At 37.8% G+C, this 13,652-nt stretch overlaps 1 protein-coding gene across 1 annotated transcript in view; it reads left to right on the top strand.

The window, feature by feature from the left end:
• Positions 1-5,326, top strand: part of LOC143658465 (uncharacterized) — a 76,928-nt gene extending 71,602 nt beyond the window's left edge. Inside the window, 4 exon segments of the mRNA XM_077130493.1 lie at positions 4,192-5,020; positions 5,022-5,101; positions 5,104-5,133; positions 5,136-5,326. Coding sequence (XP_076986608.1) covers positions 4,192-5,020; positions 5,022-5,101; positions 5,104-5,133; positions 5,136-5,326 — 1,130 coding nt within the window.
• Positions 5,327-13,652: the final 8,326 nt, after the last annotated feature.

Genomic DNA, 13,652 nt, shown 5'->3' on the forward strand with positions numbered 1-13,652 from the left:
TATCAAGTTTAAGTATGACTATTACCCAAGGACTTGCACCCTATTCTGGAGAGATTTGATCTGTTTCCAGTTATATGCAGGACTGTTGAGTGCTGTTAGGTGAAAGAAAAAATGTGTGTTTTATTGTTTTCTATTTAGAAATTAGGTATGGTTTAAGGTGATATGTATAGCTTCCAAGTTGACAAGGGGTGGACTGTCATGGTCAAGTTCATGTGTCAACTTGGCCAAGTGGTGTGCTTGTTTGTCTGATTGGGCAAGTGCTGGTCTGTCTGCTGCAATGAGAACATTTCATAGAAATAAATCATGATCATGTCAGCTGCATCCACAGCTGATTCCATTTTTAATCAGCCAAGGGGAGTTTCTTCTGCAATGAGTGATGCCTAATCTAACCAATGGAAGCCTTTTAAGGAGAATTCAGAAGAGACAGGCTCTCTTCCTGCTTCAGCTGGCAAGCCTCTCCTGTGGAGTTTGTCCAGACTCTCCATTGGAATTGTTGGCTTCACAGCCTGCCTTGTGGATTTTGGACTCTGTTTTTCCATGGTCACTTGAGATACTTTTATAAATTTTATATTTGTGAGTGTTCCCTGTTGATCTTGTTTCTCTAGAGAACCCTAACTAATACAAGGTGTTTTCTGACTCTAGTTTTTCAAACACTAGGATGAAAAGGTTATTAGCCAGTTGCACTAGCACCCAGGTTCTGGACAAGGTGCGGGGCAGAGTTTGTATAGAGGCCCTTCCACAGTACCACCAGAGATTGACTCTGGGGATGTTCATACTGGGGACATTGCCGGTGCTATCTGAGGTTACATTCTAGCTTTTCACACATGGTATCAGGGTTGCTGGGGTTTTTGGGTTTCCTTCAGTCTGCTGAGAGAGACACATTGTATGATTCCCATATCTGGGCTGAGCCGTGGGCATGGCTTTAGTGTTACTTCGCTGTATAGGAGAACAAAGAGTGGACAAAGCACTACATTTTTCACCAGGTGTACTATTCTGAAATAGGAGGCCCAAACACTTGAACTCTTTTTCATACTTGTCCATTCCCAGAGGAAATGGCACCACCTGAGCAATATGCCATCTGAAGGCACAGGCATAACTATCGCTTTTATTCAAGCAGTTGGCCGTGTACCTTACCCATTCTAGCCGGGTATTGACCTCCTGTTCCCTGACTCTACTGCTAATGCCTTAAGTTGTATGTGGTAGTTATTTTAACGTTGGCAGGGTTTGGGATGACTGCAGGAAAAGGAGGTGAGGAGAAAGAGGATGGAGTACTAGCCTCGTTTAAGAGTGGTTTGGGTTTTTCCTCCACTAAGATTCTAAACCTAATGATTGGATTTTTTCCTGTTATATCAACTCCTATCCCAAATGTACGGTTCAACTTTTTATCTATTGGTCCTAAGAGGGTAATCCTCAAAGGGTTGCATTGGTTAACCTGACATTCACCTGTGGCAGTTCCCCAGCAAACATTAAATTGTTATCAAGTGGGTAGCAGTTTTCTGTGTCCTCATTAGGTTTGGCAAAGATTATAGTACATTCTGCGGTGTGGCCTACATACCACGAGTTAGTCCACCTCTTATATTGAGTAGTCCACCTCACCTAATACCAAGTGCTACAAGGCCCAAACCAGAAAGTGATGGGGTAACCATTGGTGTTTTAGTGCTCTAGGCAAAGATATTTTTTCATTTGGGCTCATGGCGCTTTGATTTTGTAAGGACCCACAGTTGGCCCCTTCTAGGGCACAAAAGTCAAATTCTAAAACCTTAGTCAGAGGACCTTGTGTTACTGATTGCAATCATTGTCCTTGCTGCTTGGTTCAGCATTCCCCAAACCCCAAACAGTAGTAGCCCCTACTTCCTCTTTTGAGGGATTTTAATTTTTTAACTAAAGGAGTATACCTACTATGAGTTGATAGCTTTTCACATCTTACACCACATAGGCAACCCAACTGTTATGAGTACCAAGCTTATGAGTTCCTTATTCAGTCTCAGTATGTGCACGATGCAGAGTTAGTTTCAAGGATCCACTGGATATGACTTTCCATTTGGCCATCTCAGAAGGGTTAGAAGGGGTGATAGGTCCTTTTACTCAGATGTGATGGGTCCAGCCCTTTTCAGCAGTGTGAACAGCAGTATCAGTGGTGAGCAGGACTTGGAATGGTCCATCCCAGTTTGGGCTTAGCTTGTCTTCTTTACACTCTTTATCAGCACCCAGTCACCAGGTTGGAAGTTATGAACTGGGAATCCAAGAGGGGGAGTCTGGGCCAATAGGCCCTTCTGTCAAAGCAAAGAAACAGAAGCAGCCAGGGCAGATATATATTCTCTTAAAAATTTGTCCTTACTGTCTAACTGGGGTAGATCAGTATTTTTCCCTAAGTAAAGGTAGTCAAAGAGCATTTCCTAAAGTGATATCCCTATATCCCTTCTAGGACTGGTGTGTATTCTGAGGAGAGTAATAGGTAAGCATTTGGTCCAGGACAAGTTTGTTTCTAACATAAGTTTAGTAAGTTGTGTTTTTATACTTTGATTCACCCTTGTGTTAGTTAGATTCAGTTGTCAACTTGGCCAGGTGAGTATATCTAGTCTTGTTGCTGTGGACATAAGCCAGTGGTACGTGAACCTCATCTGTTGCTAATTACATCTGCAGTTGGCTAGGAGGAGTGTCTGCTGCAATGAGTGACATTTGACTTAATTGGCTGGTGCTTAAATGAAAGATCGCAATGTAGCACAGCTAAGCAGCTCGGCATTCCTCATCTCAGCACTTGCAGCTCAGCCCAGGCCTTTGGAGATGCAGAAAGAAGTCACCCCGGGGAAAGTTGTTGGAACCCAGGGGCCTGGAGAGAAGACCAGCAGAGACCATCTTGTGCCTTCCACGTAAGAAAGAATGTCAGTGGAAAGTTAGCTGCCTTTCCTCTGAAGAACCAACAAAATAAATCTCCTTTTATTAAAAGCCAATCCATCTCTGGTGTGTTGCATTCTGGTAGCTAGCAAACTAGAACAACCCTTTCCATCTTCCCTGAAGAGGGAGGGTGCCACAGGTATGGAAATCCCAACTAATTTCAAGTGCTTTCGTTACCCTTTGCAGAGACTTAGCTGTGAAACATGTACCATTGTCTGAATCAGTGTTTTACTCTTGTAGGTCTTCTCTTACTTTTGTCTGATAATCTATTATATACAAGCAGGTGTGTTCTAGTTGTTCAGATGTTTCCTCTCCATATGCCAAAGAAACATGGTGGGATTTGGGTTGTTGTCAGTAGTTAATACTAAATCATCTTTTTCCAATAGTATAGCCTCATATTTAATTGATTAACCATCTCCCCACTTTTTGGTTCAAAATGGTCCTTACTTGGTGAGGAGTGCTCACTATTAAAGCTCTGCCAAAATAAGCTTTCTATTCTCCTTTACCTGGAGGGCAGTGCCTGCAACCACCTGGATGCACCCTGGCCATCCCCTTGTCACAGGATCTAATAATTCAGACAAAAAGCCCACAGGCTTGCGTTGGTTTGCCCATGTTTGACTCCTAGAGTAGCTCCATTTCCCACATTGACAGACAGGTGAAAGGGCTTGTTTAAGGAGGGTAAGGCTAACACAGGGGCTTGAATGAGGGATTATTTAACCTTTAAGAAGGCCTCACTTTCCTGCTTTTCCATATTAGTTGATTTGGTTCCTCTTCTAGTAATTTTAAATATAAAGGTTTTTTTTAACTGTGCCTATGGATCAATCCATAGCCTACATTATCCCACCAATCCTAGGATCTTTCTTAACTATGGTTAAGAACCCTTGGTCCAGGTAATTGTTAAACATACTGGGGTGATGTCCTCTAAATGCTCATCCTTTCTGCTATGCCACATCTTTCAATGTTCTATCTCTCTAGTTTTGGAAAATCTGCAGGCTATGGATTCAGGTAGTATGAACTCACAAGTTATTAGGGATACATAGGCCTGGAGAAGCTTGAGAAACAATCTTGTGTTTTGGATAGTTTGATGACCTGGGGTTCAAAATCTAGGTTTCTGTTTTACTTCTACCACTTTCTATCTCTGTGATGCTTGGCACTTCCATTTTAATAGCTTTATATTTCTGGCAGGCTGACTTGGAGGTTGAAGTGGTAATACCTGAAGGCCCTATAGTTTTTGATGTGTTATTGTTTCTAGTATAATTCTCAAGTGGCATTTGTGTTTTCTATTTCTTATGTCAGATGCTGAGACCAACATTGACAATGAGTTCACATCAACACAGGGAATTTCTGAAGAAAGAGACATGATGATATCATGTGGGCTCCAAAACAGTGAACTGGAGAAGCACCAGGAAATCCCTACAGTGAAAAATGTTAGAGGAAAGGATGAGAGAATCTACTGTGCAAGGAAACCCTTCAGATGTGAAGAGTGTGGGACATGCTTCAGCTATTTTTGTTACTATGTTGGACACCAGAGAATCCACACTGGGGAGAAGCCCTTTGAGTGTAATGAGTGTGGAAAAGCCTTTAATGGCAGTTCTTCATTAATTCGTCATCAGCGAATCCACACTGGAGAGAAGCCCTATCAATGTGAGGAGTGTGGGAAAGCCTTTAATAATAGTGCAAATCTGATCAGGCATCAGCAAATTCACAGTGGGGATAGACCCTATCACTGTAAGGAGTGTGGAAATGGCTTTCCCAGTAGTTCTGAGTTTGTTATACATCAGAGAGTCCACACTGGGGAGAAACCCTATGAGTGCTGTGACTGTGGAAAGGCTTTTGCTGTTAAATCGACATTAAATCGGCATCAGAGAATCCACAGTGGGGATAGACCATATCATTGTAAGGAGTGTGGAAATGGATTTCTCAGTAGTTCTGAGTTGGGTATACATCATAGAGTCCATACTGGGGAGAAACCCTACGAGTGTAATGAGTGTGGAAAAGCTTTTGCAGTTAAATCAGCATTAAGTCGGCATCAGAGAATCCACACCGGGGAGAAACCTTATGTGTGTAATGAGTGTGGAAAAGCTTTTGCTGTTAAATCAGCATTAAGTCGGCATCAGAGAATTCACAGTGGATTGCTACGAGTGTAGCAAATGTGAAAAAGCCTTTAGGACTGCCTTCCAACTTCATCATCAAGAATATGCCCACCCTAGAAGCCTGTACTGAACCTTGGTTCTTTTGGCCGCCAGCATTCTTTATCCCCTTTTCATTGTTATATTGCTCTATTCTTTTATTCAGCATGGGGGTGGGGTGGGAGATGGGACTACTCTTCCTCTACTCAGCAATTCATGTGGTTAGCTGGGGCTCTATTCCCCACTGCAGGAGTAGAACATATGACCTAGACTGGCCCATCTACCCTATTCCTTCCATCTAGCTGCAGTAGTGGGTTTAGGTGACCCAAGTTCATCTGATCGTAATGGACCCTGTGACCAGGCAAATCCTGCCAAGAAGTGACACTCTGTTTCTGCTGGATTTGTTTGTTAGCCTGATCCAAATGAAGACTGAGAATGAAGCCACTCCTACAGATGACAGACTGAGAGATGAAGAAAAACTATATTTTTAAAGATTACTTTTTTTTCCCTTAAGTAGTTTTGAATGGTGCTTTCTGCCACTTACAGAAGAATCCTTACTGAACTAAAGCCATTTTACATGTCTCAAATATTTCAAAGCCTGCAGAGCTTGCATAAATCTGATTTGGCATCCTTGAGTTGTACTACGAAGAAACATTTCATATGTTGATGTGTCAGAAATTTTCGGCTGTGGCTATAATTCACATGGTTCACACAGAGACAAACACTCTTAAGTATTATGAATATGTGAAGGCTGTGAATACTCAATTAAGCCACATCAACATTCAGGTATCTTGAATGGATGGAAGTGACAACGTTTTAACCACTATAATGAAATATTCAAGTTGTTATAAAACCAAGGCTCTATCAATGAATATTCTGTAGGGAAAATGAATGTATTAAGTAGAAAACCTTTTAAAAGTTTTTACTTCCTATTCAGTTTCTAATATAAATGGATGCTGGATTTTATCTCATTTTATATCATTTTTGATCTTTCAAGATGATTTTTCTTTTTTGACCTATTTATATAATTAATTAATGTTTTTCCTAATAGTCAGTCATCCTTATATTCTCACAATCTTAGTTGGATGTGATGTTTTAAATTTCTTTCAATACTGCATAATTATATTTGTCAACACGTTTTTAGGATATTGGCATCTATATTCTTAAGTGTGATTGCTTTGTAATTTATTTCTGTCTTTTAAGACTTTGGAACTGGGTTATACTAGATTGCTAAAAATAGTTTCGGAGGCTCTAAAACAGTTTGAGTTATCTGCTTTTGGAAGTTTGAAAAAAATCCAACTATAAATCTGCCTGAGCCAGGTGCTTTTGTTAGGGGTAGAGGTGAAGGGGAGTAGAAATCTGATCACTTTACCAATTTCTTCTTCTGTAATCAATCAATTACATTGTCTATGTCTTCTTCAGTCAGTATTGGTGGTTTATAATTTCCTAGTGGCATTTACAAATTCATTAGCCTAAATTTATACCCAGGTTTCTAGCAAGGGTGGTTATGCCACCAACTGAGGGAGATAATAGAAGGGAGAAGCAATATATGGGGTAGATACCAGAGAGTACAATTAGTACAAGCCAGGATAGGTGGAGTATAGAGGTCTGTGGAATCAAAAGCTTTGGGGTATGGGGAAATGAGAGATCATCACTGAAGGCTGAGGTCATCCAGGATGGCTCCTATGTCTGGGATGGGGAGACTGTGATCCAGGAATAACTGTCCAGGAAGATGGAGATGTGACCTGGGAAGTAGAGGCAGCATCTGGCCTGAGTGGGAAAGTAAGGGATGAAAGTGTAAAGCAGGGAACAGAAAAGGGTAGAAGAACAGCAGGCAGTGAGGAAAACACTGAGCTACCCTTTCTTCCTGAAACTGAAGGTTTGTTAGGGAATAAGGGAAGAGTTGGGAAGAGTTATGGAGGTTCATGCCTGAATGGGAGCTAGCTAAAAATGGCACATCTTCAAGGTATGGCTTGCACTCCCACAGTATAATCTCATCCTTAGTATCAACAAAAGTTTGGGGCAGAGGAAGGGAAAGTCATAAGAGAAAAATTGGTACTTCAAGAAGTAACCAGTGTTGGTTGGGTGTTACGGTAAAGTAGGTTGCAAGTGGGTACAAACATAGGGGGGCCAACTGAGGTAATAATGAATAAAGCTGCTGTAAACATTCATTTATAAGTTTGTGTGCTTGTAAACATAAGTATTTATTTCTTTTGGGTAACTACCTAAGAATGGGATTATAGGTTATACTATAAACGTTTAAGTTATAAGAAACCTCTAGACTGTTTTCCAAAGTGCCTGCCCATTGGTTGTCTTGCTTCCCATTCTCATCAGCATTAGGTTTTGTCATTTTTTTTTTTTTAGCCATTCTAATAGATTCGTTTAGTAATACCTCATCATGGTTTTAGTTTGTATTTCCCTAATGATTAAAGCATGAAAAGTACATCTTTTCATGCTTATTTGCTATCTGTATATTGGTTATGAAATGTCTTAAAATATTTTCTCATTTTTAAACAGAGTTGTTTGTTTTTATATCGTTGAACTTTGAGAGTTCTTTATATGTTCCAGATGCAAGTTTTTTGTCAGAAATGTGATTTGTAAGTAAGTTCTTTTAGTATGTGGCTTGTCTTTTTGTAATCTTCAATATCTTTTGTAGAGCAAAAAGTTAAGCCATTTTGGTCAATTTTTCTTTTATGGATAGATCATGCTTTTGGTATCTTATCTAAAATTTCTTTGTCTAACACAAGGCCAAAAAGATTTTCTCCTAGACATTTTATAATTTAGGTTTTACATTTAGGTCTATGATCTGAATTTATTTTTGTGTAAGAGAATCATATATATTTTTTGCATATGGATGTCTGATTGTTCCAGCAACATTTATTGAAATATTATTCTTTCATCCCTAAATTGGTTTGCACCTTTGTCAAAAAATTAATTGATTCTATCTATGTGGATCTATATTTGAACCCTCAATTCTGTTTCATTGATCTATTTATCTATCTTTTCAACAGTACTTTACTGCCCTGATTCCTGTAGCTTTATAGTAAGTCTTGAAATTGGAAAAGTGTGAATCCTCCAATGTTCTTACTTTTTCAAAAGTGTTTCATCTATTCTGGTTCCTTTCCATTCTATATAAATTTTAGAATCATCTTGTTGATTTCTACATAAAATCTTGCTGGGATTTTGATTGGAACTGCATTGAGTATGTAGATCGATATAGGGAGAATTGCCGTCTTAAAAATAGATTTTCCAATCAGTGAACACAGTATATTTTTCTACATGTATTAAGCCTTGTGTCATGATTTTGTAGTTTTTGGCATACATATCTTGCTCATATTGTTAGGTTTCCACCTACATATTTCATGTTTTTGTGTTACTGTAAATATCCAACACTTGATTTTTTTGTACCTTGGCTTTTATTCTGTGTCCTTGCCAAATTTGCTATTAGTTCTAGGGACTTTTCTTTTTTTGTAGAATCTCTGAGATTTTCTATGTAGACAATCATGTCCCTCTACAAATAGTAGCAGTTTTATATCTTCCCTTCCTACCTGTCTTTATCCCTAAAGACCACATATTTTATGATTCCACATACTAAATTTATAAAGACAGGAAGTAGATTACTAGTTGGCTAAGAGCTGGGACGGATGTTGGGGAGATGTATTATTAATTTTCTATTGCTGCTGTAACAAATTACTATAAGCTGTGGTTTAAAGCATCACAGATTTATTGTCTTACAGTTCTTGAGGTCAGATTCAAAATGGTTCCCACTGGGCTAAAATCACCCTGTCAGCAGGCCTTGTTCCTTCTGGATGATCTAGGGGAAAATCCATTCTCTTTCCTTTTCCAGCTTCTAGAGGCTGCCCACTCTCCTTGGCTCATACCTCTCTCCTTCCATCTTCAGAGCAGCAACATCAGACCACATTCTTCTCATCCTGGCATCTCTGTGGTTCTCTCTTCTCATTCTCTTCTCCATTTTTAAGGACTTTTACAATTACAAGGGACTCACCTGGATGATCCAGATAATCTCCCTATTTTAAGGTCACCTGCTTAGCAACCTTAATTTCATCCTCCTTGTCATATAACCTAATATATTAACAAATTCTGGGGAATAGGACTTTGTCGTCTTTCAGGGGAACATTATTCTGTCTACCACAGGGAAAATTGGAGTCACCATAAATGGGCATGGGGTTTCTTTTGGGGATATTGAAAATGTTCTAAATTTGATTGTGATGAAAATTAATTTTGGTGATTGTTGTACAACTCTGAGAATATATTAAAAACTATTAAATGGGTAAATTGTATGGTATGTGAATTATATGTATATATATATATATACATGCATCAGTTTCTGGTTATCATGTATGTAGTAGGTGTATATAGGTATATATAATGGTTTTATATATATATTATATATATATATAATATATATATAGTTAGTTAGTTAGTTATATTCAGAATTTCTAAAACCAAATTCTGAAATCTTTTTTTTTTCTTTTTTTTTTTATTAATTAAAAAAAGAATTAACAAAACAATTAGAAATCATTCCAATCTACATGTACAATCAGTAATTCTTAATAACATCACATAGTTGCATATTCATCATTTCTTAGTACATTTGCATCGATTTAGAAAAAGAAATAAAAAGACAACAGAATAAGAATTAAAACAATAATAGAAAGAAAAAAAAAACAAAAAAAACAAAAACAAAAAACCTATACCTCACATGCAGCTTCATTCAGTGTTTTAACATAATTGCATTACAATTGGGTAGTATTGTGCTGTCCATTTCTGAGTTTTTATATCCAGTCCCGTTGTACAGTCTGTATCCCTTCATCTCCAATTATCCCTTCTCTTTTTTTTTTTTTTAATTAACAGAAAAAAAGAAATTAACCCAACATTTAGAGATCATACCATTCTACACATGCAATCATTAATTCTTAACATCATCACATAGCTGCATGATCATCATTTCTTAGTACATTTGCATTGGTTTAGAAGAACTAGCAACATAACCGAAAAAGATATAGAATGTTAATATAGAGAAAAAAATAAAAGTAATAATAGTAAAATCAAAACAAAACAACACAAAACAAAACAAAAACCTATAGCTCAGATGCAGCTTCATTCAGTGTTTTAACATGATTCCTTTACAATTAGGTATTATTGTGCTGTCCATTTTTGAGTTTTTGTATCTAGTCCTGTTGCACAGTCTGTATCCCTTCAGCTTCAATTACCCATTGTCTTACCCTGTTTCTAACTCCTGCTGAACTCTGTTACCAATGACATATTTCAAGTTTATTCTCGAATGTCCGTTCACATCAGTGGGACCATACAGTATTTGTCCTTTAGTTTTTGGCTGGATTCACTCAGCATAATATTCTCTAGGTCCATCCATGTTATTACATGGTTCATAAGTTTATCTTGTCTTAAAGCTGCATAATATTCCATCGTATGTATATACCACAGTTTGTTTAGCCACTCTTCTGTTGATGGAGATTTTGGCTGTTTCCATCTCTTTGCAATTGTAAATAATGCTGCTATAAACATTGGTGTGCAAATGTCCGTTTGTGTCTTTGCCCTTAAGTCCTTTGAGTAGATACCTAGCAATGGTATTGCTGGGTCGTATGGCAATTCTATATTCAGCTTTTTGAGGAACCGCCAAACTGCCTTCCACAGTGGTTGCACCCTTTGACATTCCCACCAACAGTGGATAAGTGTGCCTCTTTCTCCGCATCCTCTCCAGCACTTGTCATTTTCTGTTTTGTTGATAATGGCCATTCTGGTGGGTGTGAGATGATATCTCATTGTGGTTTTGATTTGCATTTCTCTAATGGCCAGGGACATTGAGCATCTCTTCATGTGCCTCTTGGCCATCCGTATTTCCTCTTCTGAGAGGTGTCTGTTCAAGTCTTTTTCCCATTTTGTAATTGGGTTGGCTGTCTTTTTGTTGTTGAGATGAACAATCTCTTTATAAATTCTGGATACTAGACCTTTATCTGATATATCATTTCCAAATATTGTCTCCCATTGTGAAGGCTGTCTTTCTACTTTCTTGATGAAGTTCTTTGATGCACAAAAGTGTTTAATTTTGAGGAGTTCCCATTTATTTATTTCCTTCTTCAGTGCTCTTGCTTTAGGTTTAAGAGCCTCCAGTTGTAAGATCCATAAGATATCTCCCAACATTTTCCTCTAACTGTTTTATGGTCTTAGACCTAATGTTTAGATCTTTGATCCATTTTGAGTTAACTTTTGTATAGGGTGTGAGAGATGGGTCTTCTTTCATTCTTTTGCATATGGATATCCAGTTCTCTAGGCACCATTTATTGAAGAGACTGCTCTGTCCCAGGTGAGTTGGCTTGACTGCCTTATCAAAGATCAAATGTCCATAGATGAGAGGGTCTATATCTGAGCACTCTATTCGATTCCATTGGTCGATATATCTATCTTTATGCCAATACCATGCTGTTTTGACCACTGTGGCTTCATAATATGCCTTAAAGTCAGGCAGTGCGAGACCTCCAGCTTCGTTTTTTTTTCCTCAAGATGTTTTTAGCAATTCGGGGCACCCTGCCCTTCCAGATAAATTTGCTTATTGGTTTTTCTATTTCTGAAAAATAAGTTGTTGGGATTTTGATTGGTATTGCATTGAATCTGTAAATCAATTTAGGTAGGATTGACATCTTAACTATATTTAGTCTTCCAATCCATGAACACGGTATGCCCTTCCATCTATTTAGGTCTTCTGTGATTTCTTTTAGCAGTTTTTTGTAGTTTTCTTTATATAGGTTTTTTGTCTCTTTAGTTAAATTTATTCCTAGGTATTTTATTCTTTTAGTTGCAATTGTAAATGGGATTCGTTTCTTGATTTCCCCCTCAGCTTGTTCATTACTAGTGTATAGAAATGCTACAGATTTTTGAATGTTGATCTTGTAACCTGCTACTTTGCTGTACTCATTTATTAGCTCTAGTAGTTTTGTTGTGGATTTTTCCGGGTTTTCGACGTATAGTATCATATCGTCTGCAAACAGTGATAGTTTTACTTCTTCCTTTCCAATTTTGATGCCTTGTATTTCTTTTTCTTGTCTAATTGCTCTGGCTAGAACCTCCAACACAATGTTGAATAATACTGGTGATAGTGGACATCCTTGTCTTGTTCCTGATCTTAGGGGGAAAGTTTTCAATTTTTCCCCATTGAGGATGATATTAGCTGTGGGTTTTTCATATATTCCCTCTATCATTTTAAGGAAGTTCCCTTGTATTCCTATCTTTTGAAGTGTTTTCAACAGGAAAGGATGTTGAATCTTGTCGAATGCCTTCTCTGCATCAATTGAGATGATCATGTGATTTTTCTGCTTTGATTTGTTGATATGGTGTATTACATTAATTGATTTTCTTATGTTGAACCATCCTTGCATACCTGGGATGAATCCTACTTGGTCATGATGTATAATTCTTTTAATGTGTTGTTGGATACGATTTGCTAGAATTTTATTGAGGATTTTTGCATCTGTATTCATTAGAGAGATTGGTCTGTAGTTTTCTTTTTTTGTAATATCTTTGCCTGGTTTTGGTATGAGGGTGATGTTGGCTTCATAGAATGAATTAGGTAGTTTTCCCTCCACTTCGATTTTTTTGAAGAGTTTGAAGAGAATTGGTACTAATTCTTTCTGGAACGTTTGGTAGAATTCACATGTGAAGCCATCTGGTCCTGGACTTTTCTTTTTAGGAAGCTTTTGAATGACTAATTCAATTTCTTTACTTGTGATTGGTTTGTTGAGATCATCTATCTCTTCTTGAGTCAAAGTTGGTTGTTCATGTCTTTCCAGGAACCCGTCCATTTCCTCTAAATTGTTGTATTTATTAGCGTAAAGTTGTTCATAGTATCCTGTTATTACCTCCTTTATTTCTGTGAGGTCAGTAGTTATGTCTCCTCTTCCATTTCTGATCTTATTTATTTGCATCCTCTCTCTTCTTCTTTTTGTCAATCTTGCTAAGGGCCCATCAATCTTATTGATTTTCTCATAGAACCAACTTCTGGCCTTATTGATTTTCTCTATTGTTTTCATGTTTTCAATTTCATTTATTTGTGCTCTAATCTTTGTTATTTCTTTCCTTTTGCTTGCTTTGGGGTTAGCTTGCTGTTCTTTCTCCAGTTCTTCCAAATGGATAGTTAATTCCTGAATTTTTGCCTTTTCTTCTTTTCTGATATAGGCATTTAGAGCAATAAATTTCCCTCTTAGCACTGCCTTTGCTGCATCCCATAAGTTTTGATATGTTGTGTTTTCATTTTCATTCGCCTCGAGGTATTTGCTAATTTCTCTTGCAATTTCTTCTTTGACCCAGTCGTTGTTTAGGAGTGTGTTGTTGAGCCTCCACGTATTTGTGAATTTTCTGGCACTCTGCCTATTATTGATTTCCAACATCATTCCTTTATGGTCCGAGAAAGTGTTGTGTAAGATTTCAATCTTTTTAAATTTGTTAAGACTTGCTTTGTGACCCAGCATATGGTCTATCTTTGAGAATGATCCATGAGCACTTGAGAAAAAGGTGTATCCTGCTGTTGTGGGATGTAATGTCCTATAAATGTCTATTAAGTCTAGTTCATTTATAGTAATATTCAGATTCTCT

Source organism: Tamandua tetradactyla, chromosome 16 (assembly GCF_023851605.1).
Source record: "Tamandua tetradactyla isolate mTamTet1 chromosome 16, mTamTet1.pri, whole genome shotgun sequence".
Lineage (NCBI taxonomy): Eukaryota > Metazoa > Chordata > Mammalia > Pilosa > Myrmecophagidae > Tamandua > Tamandua tetradactyla.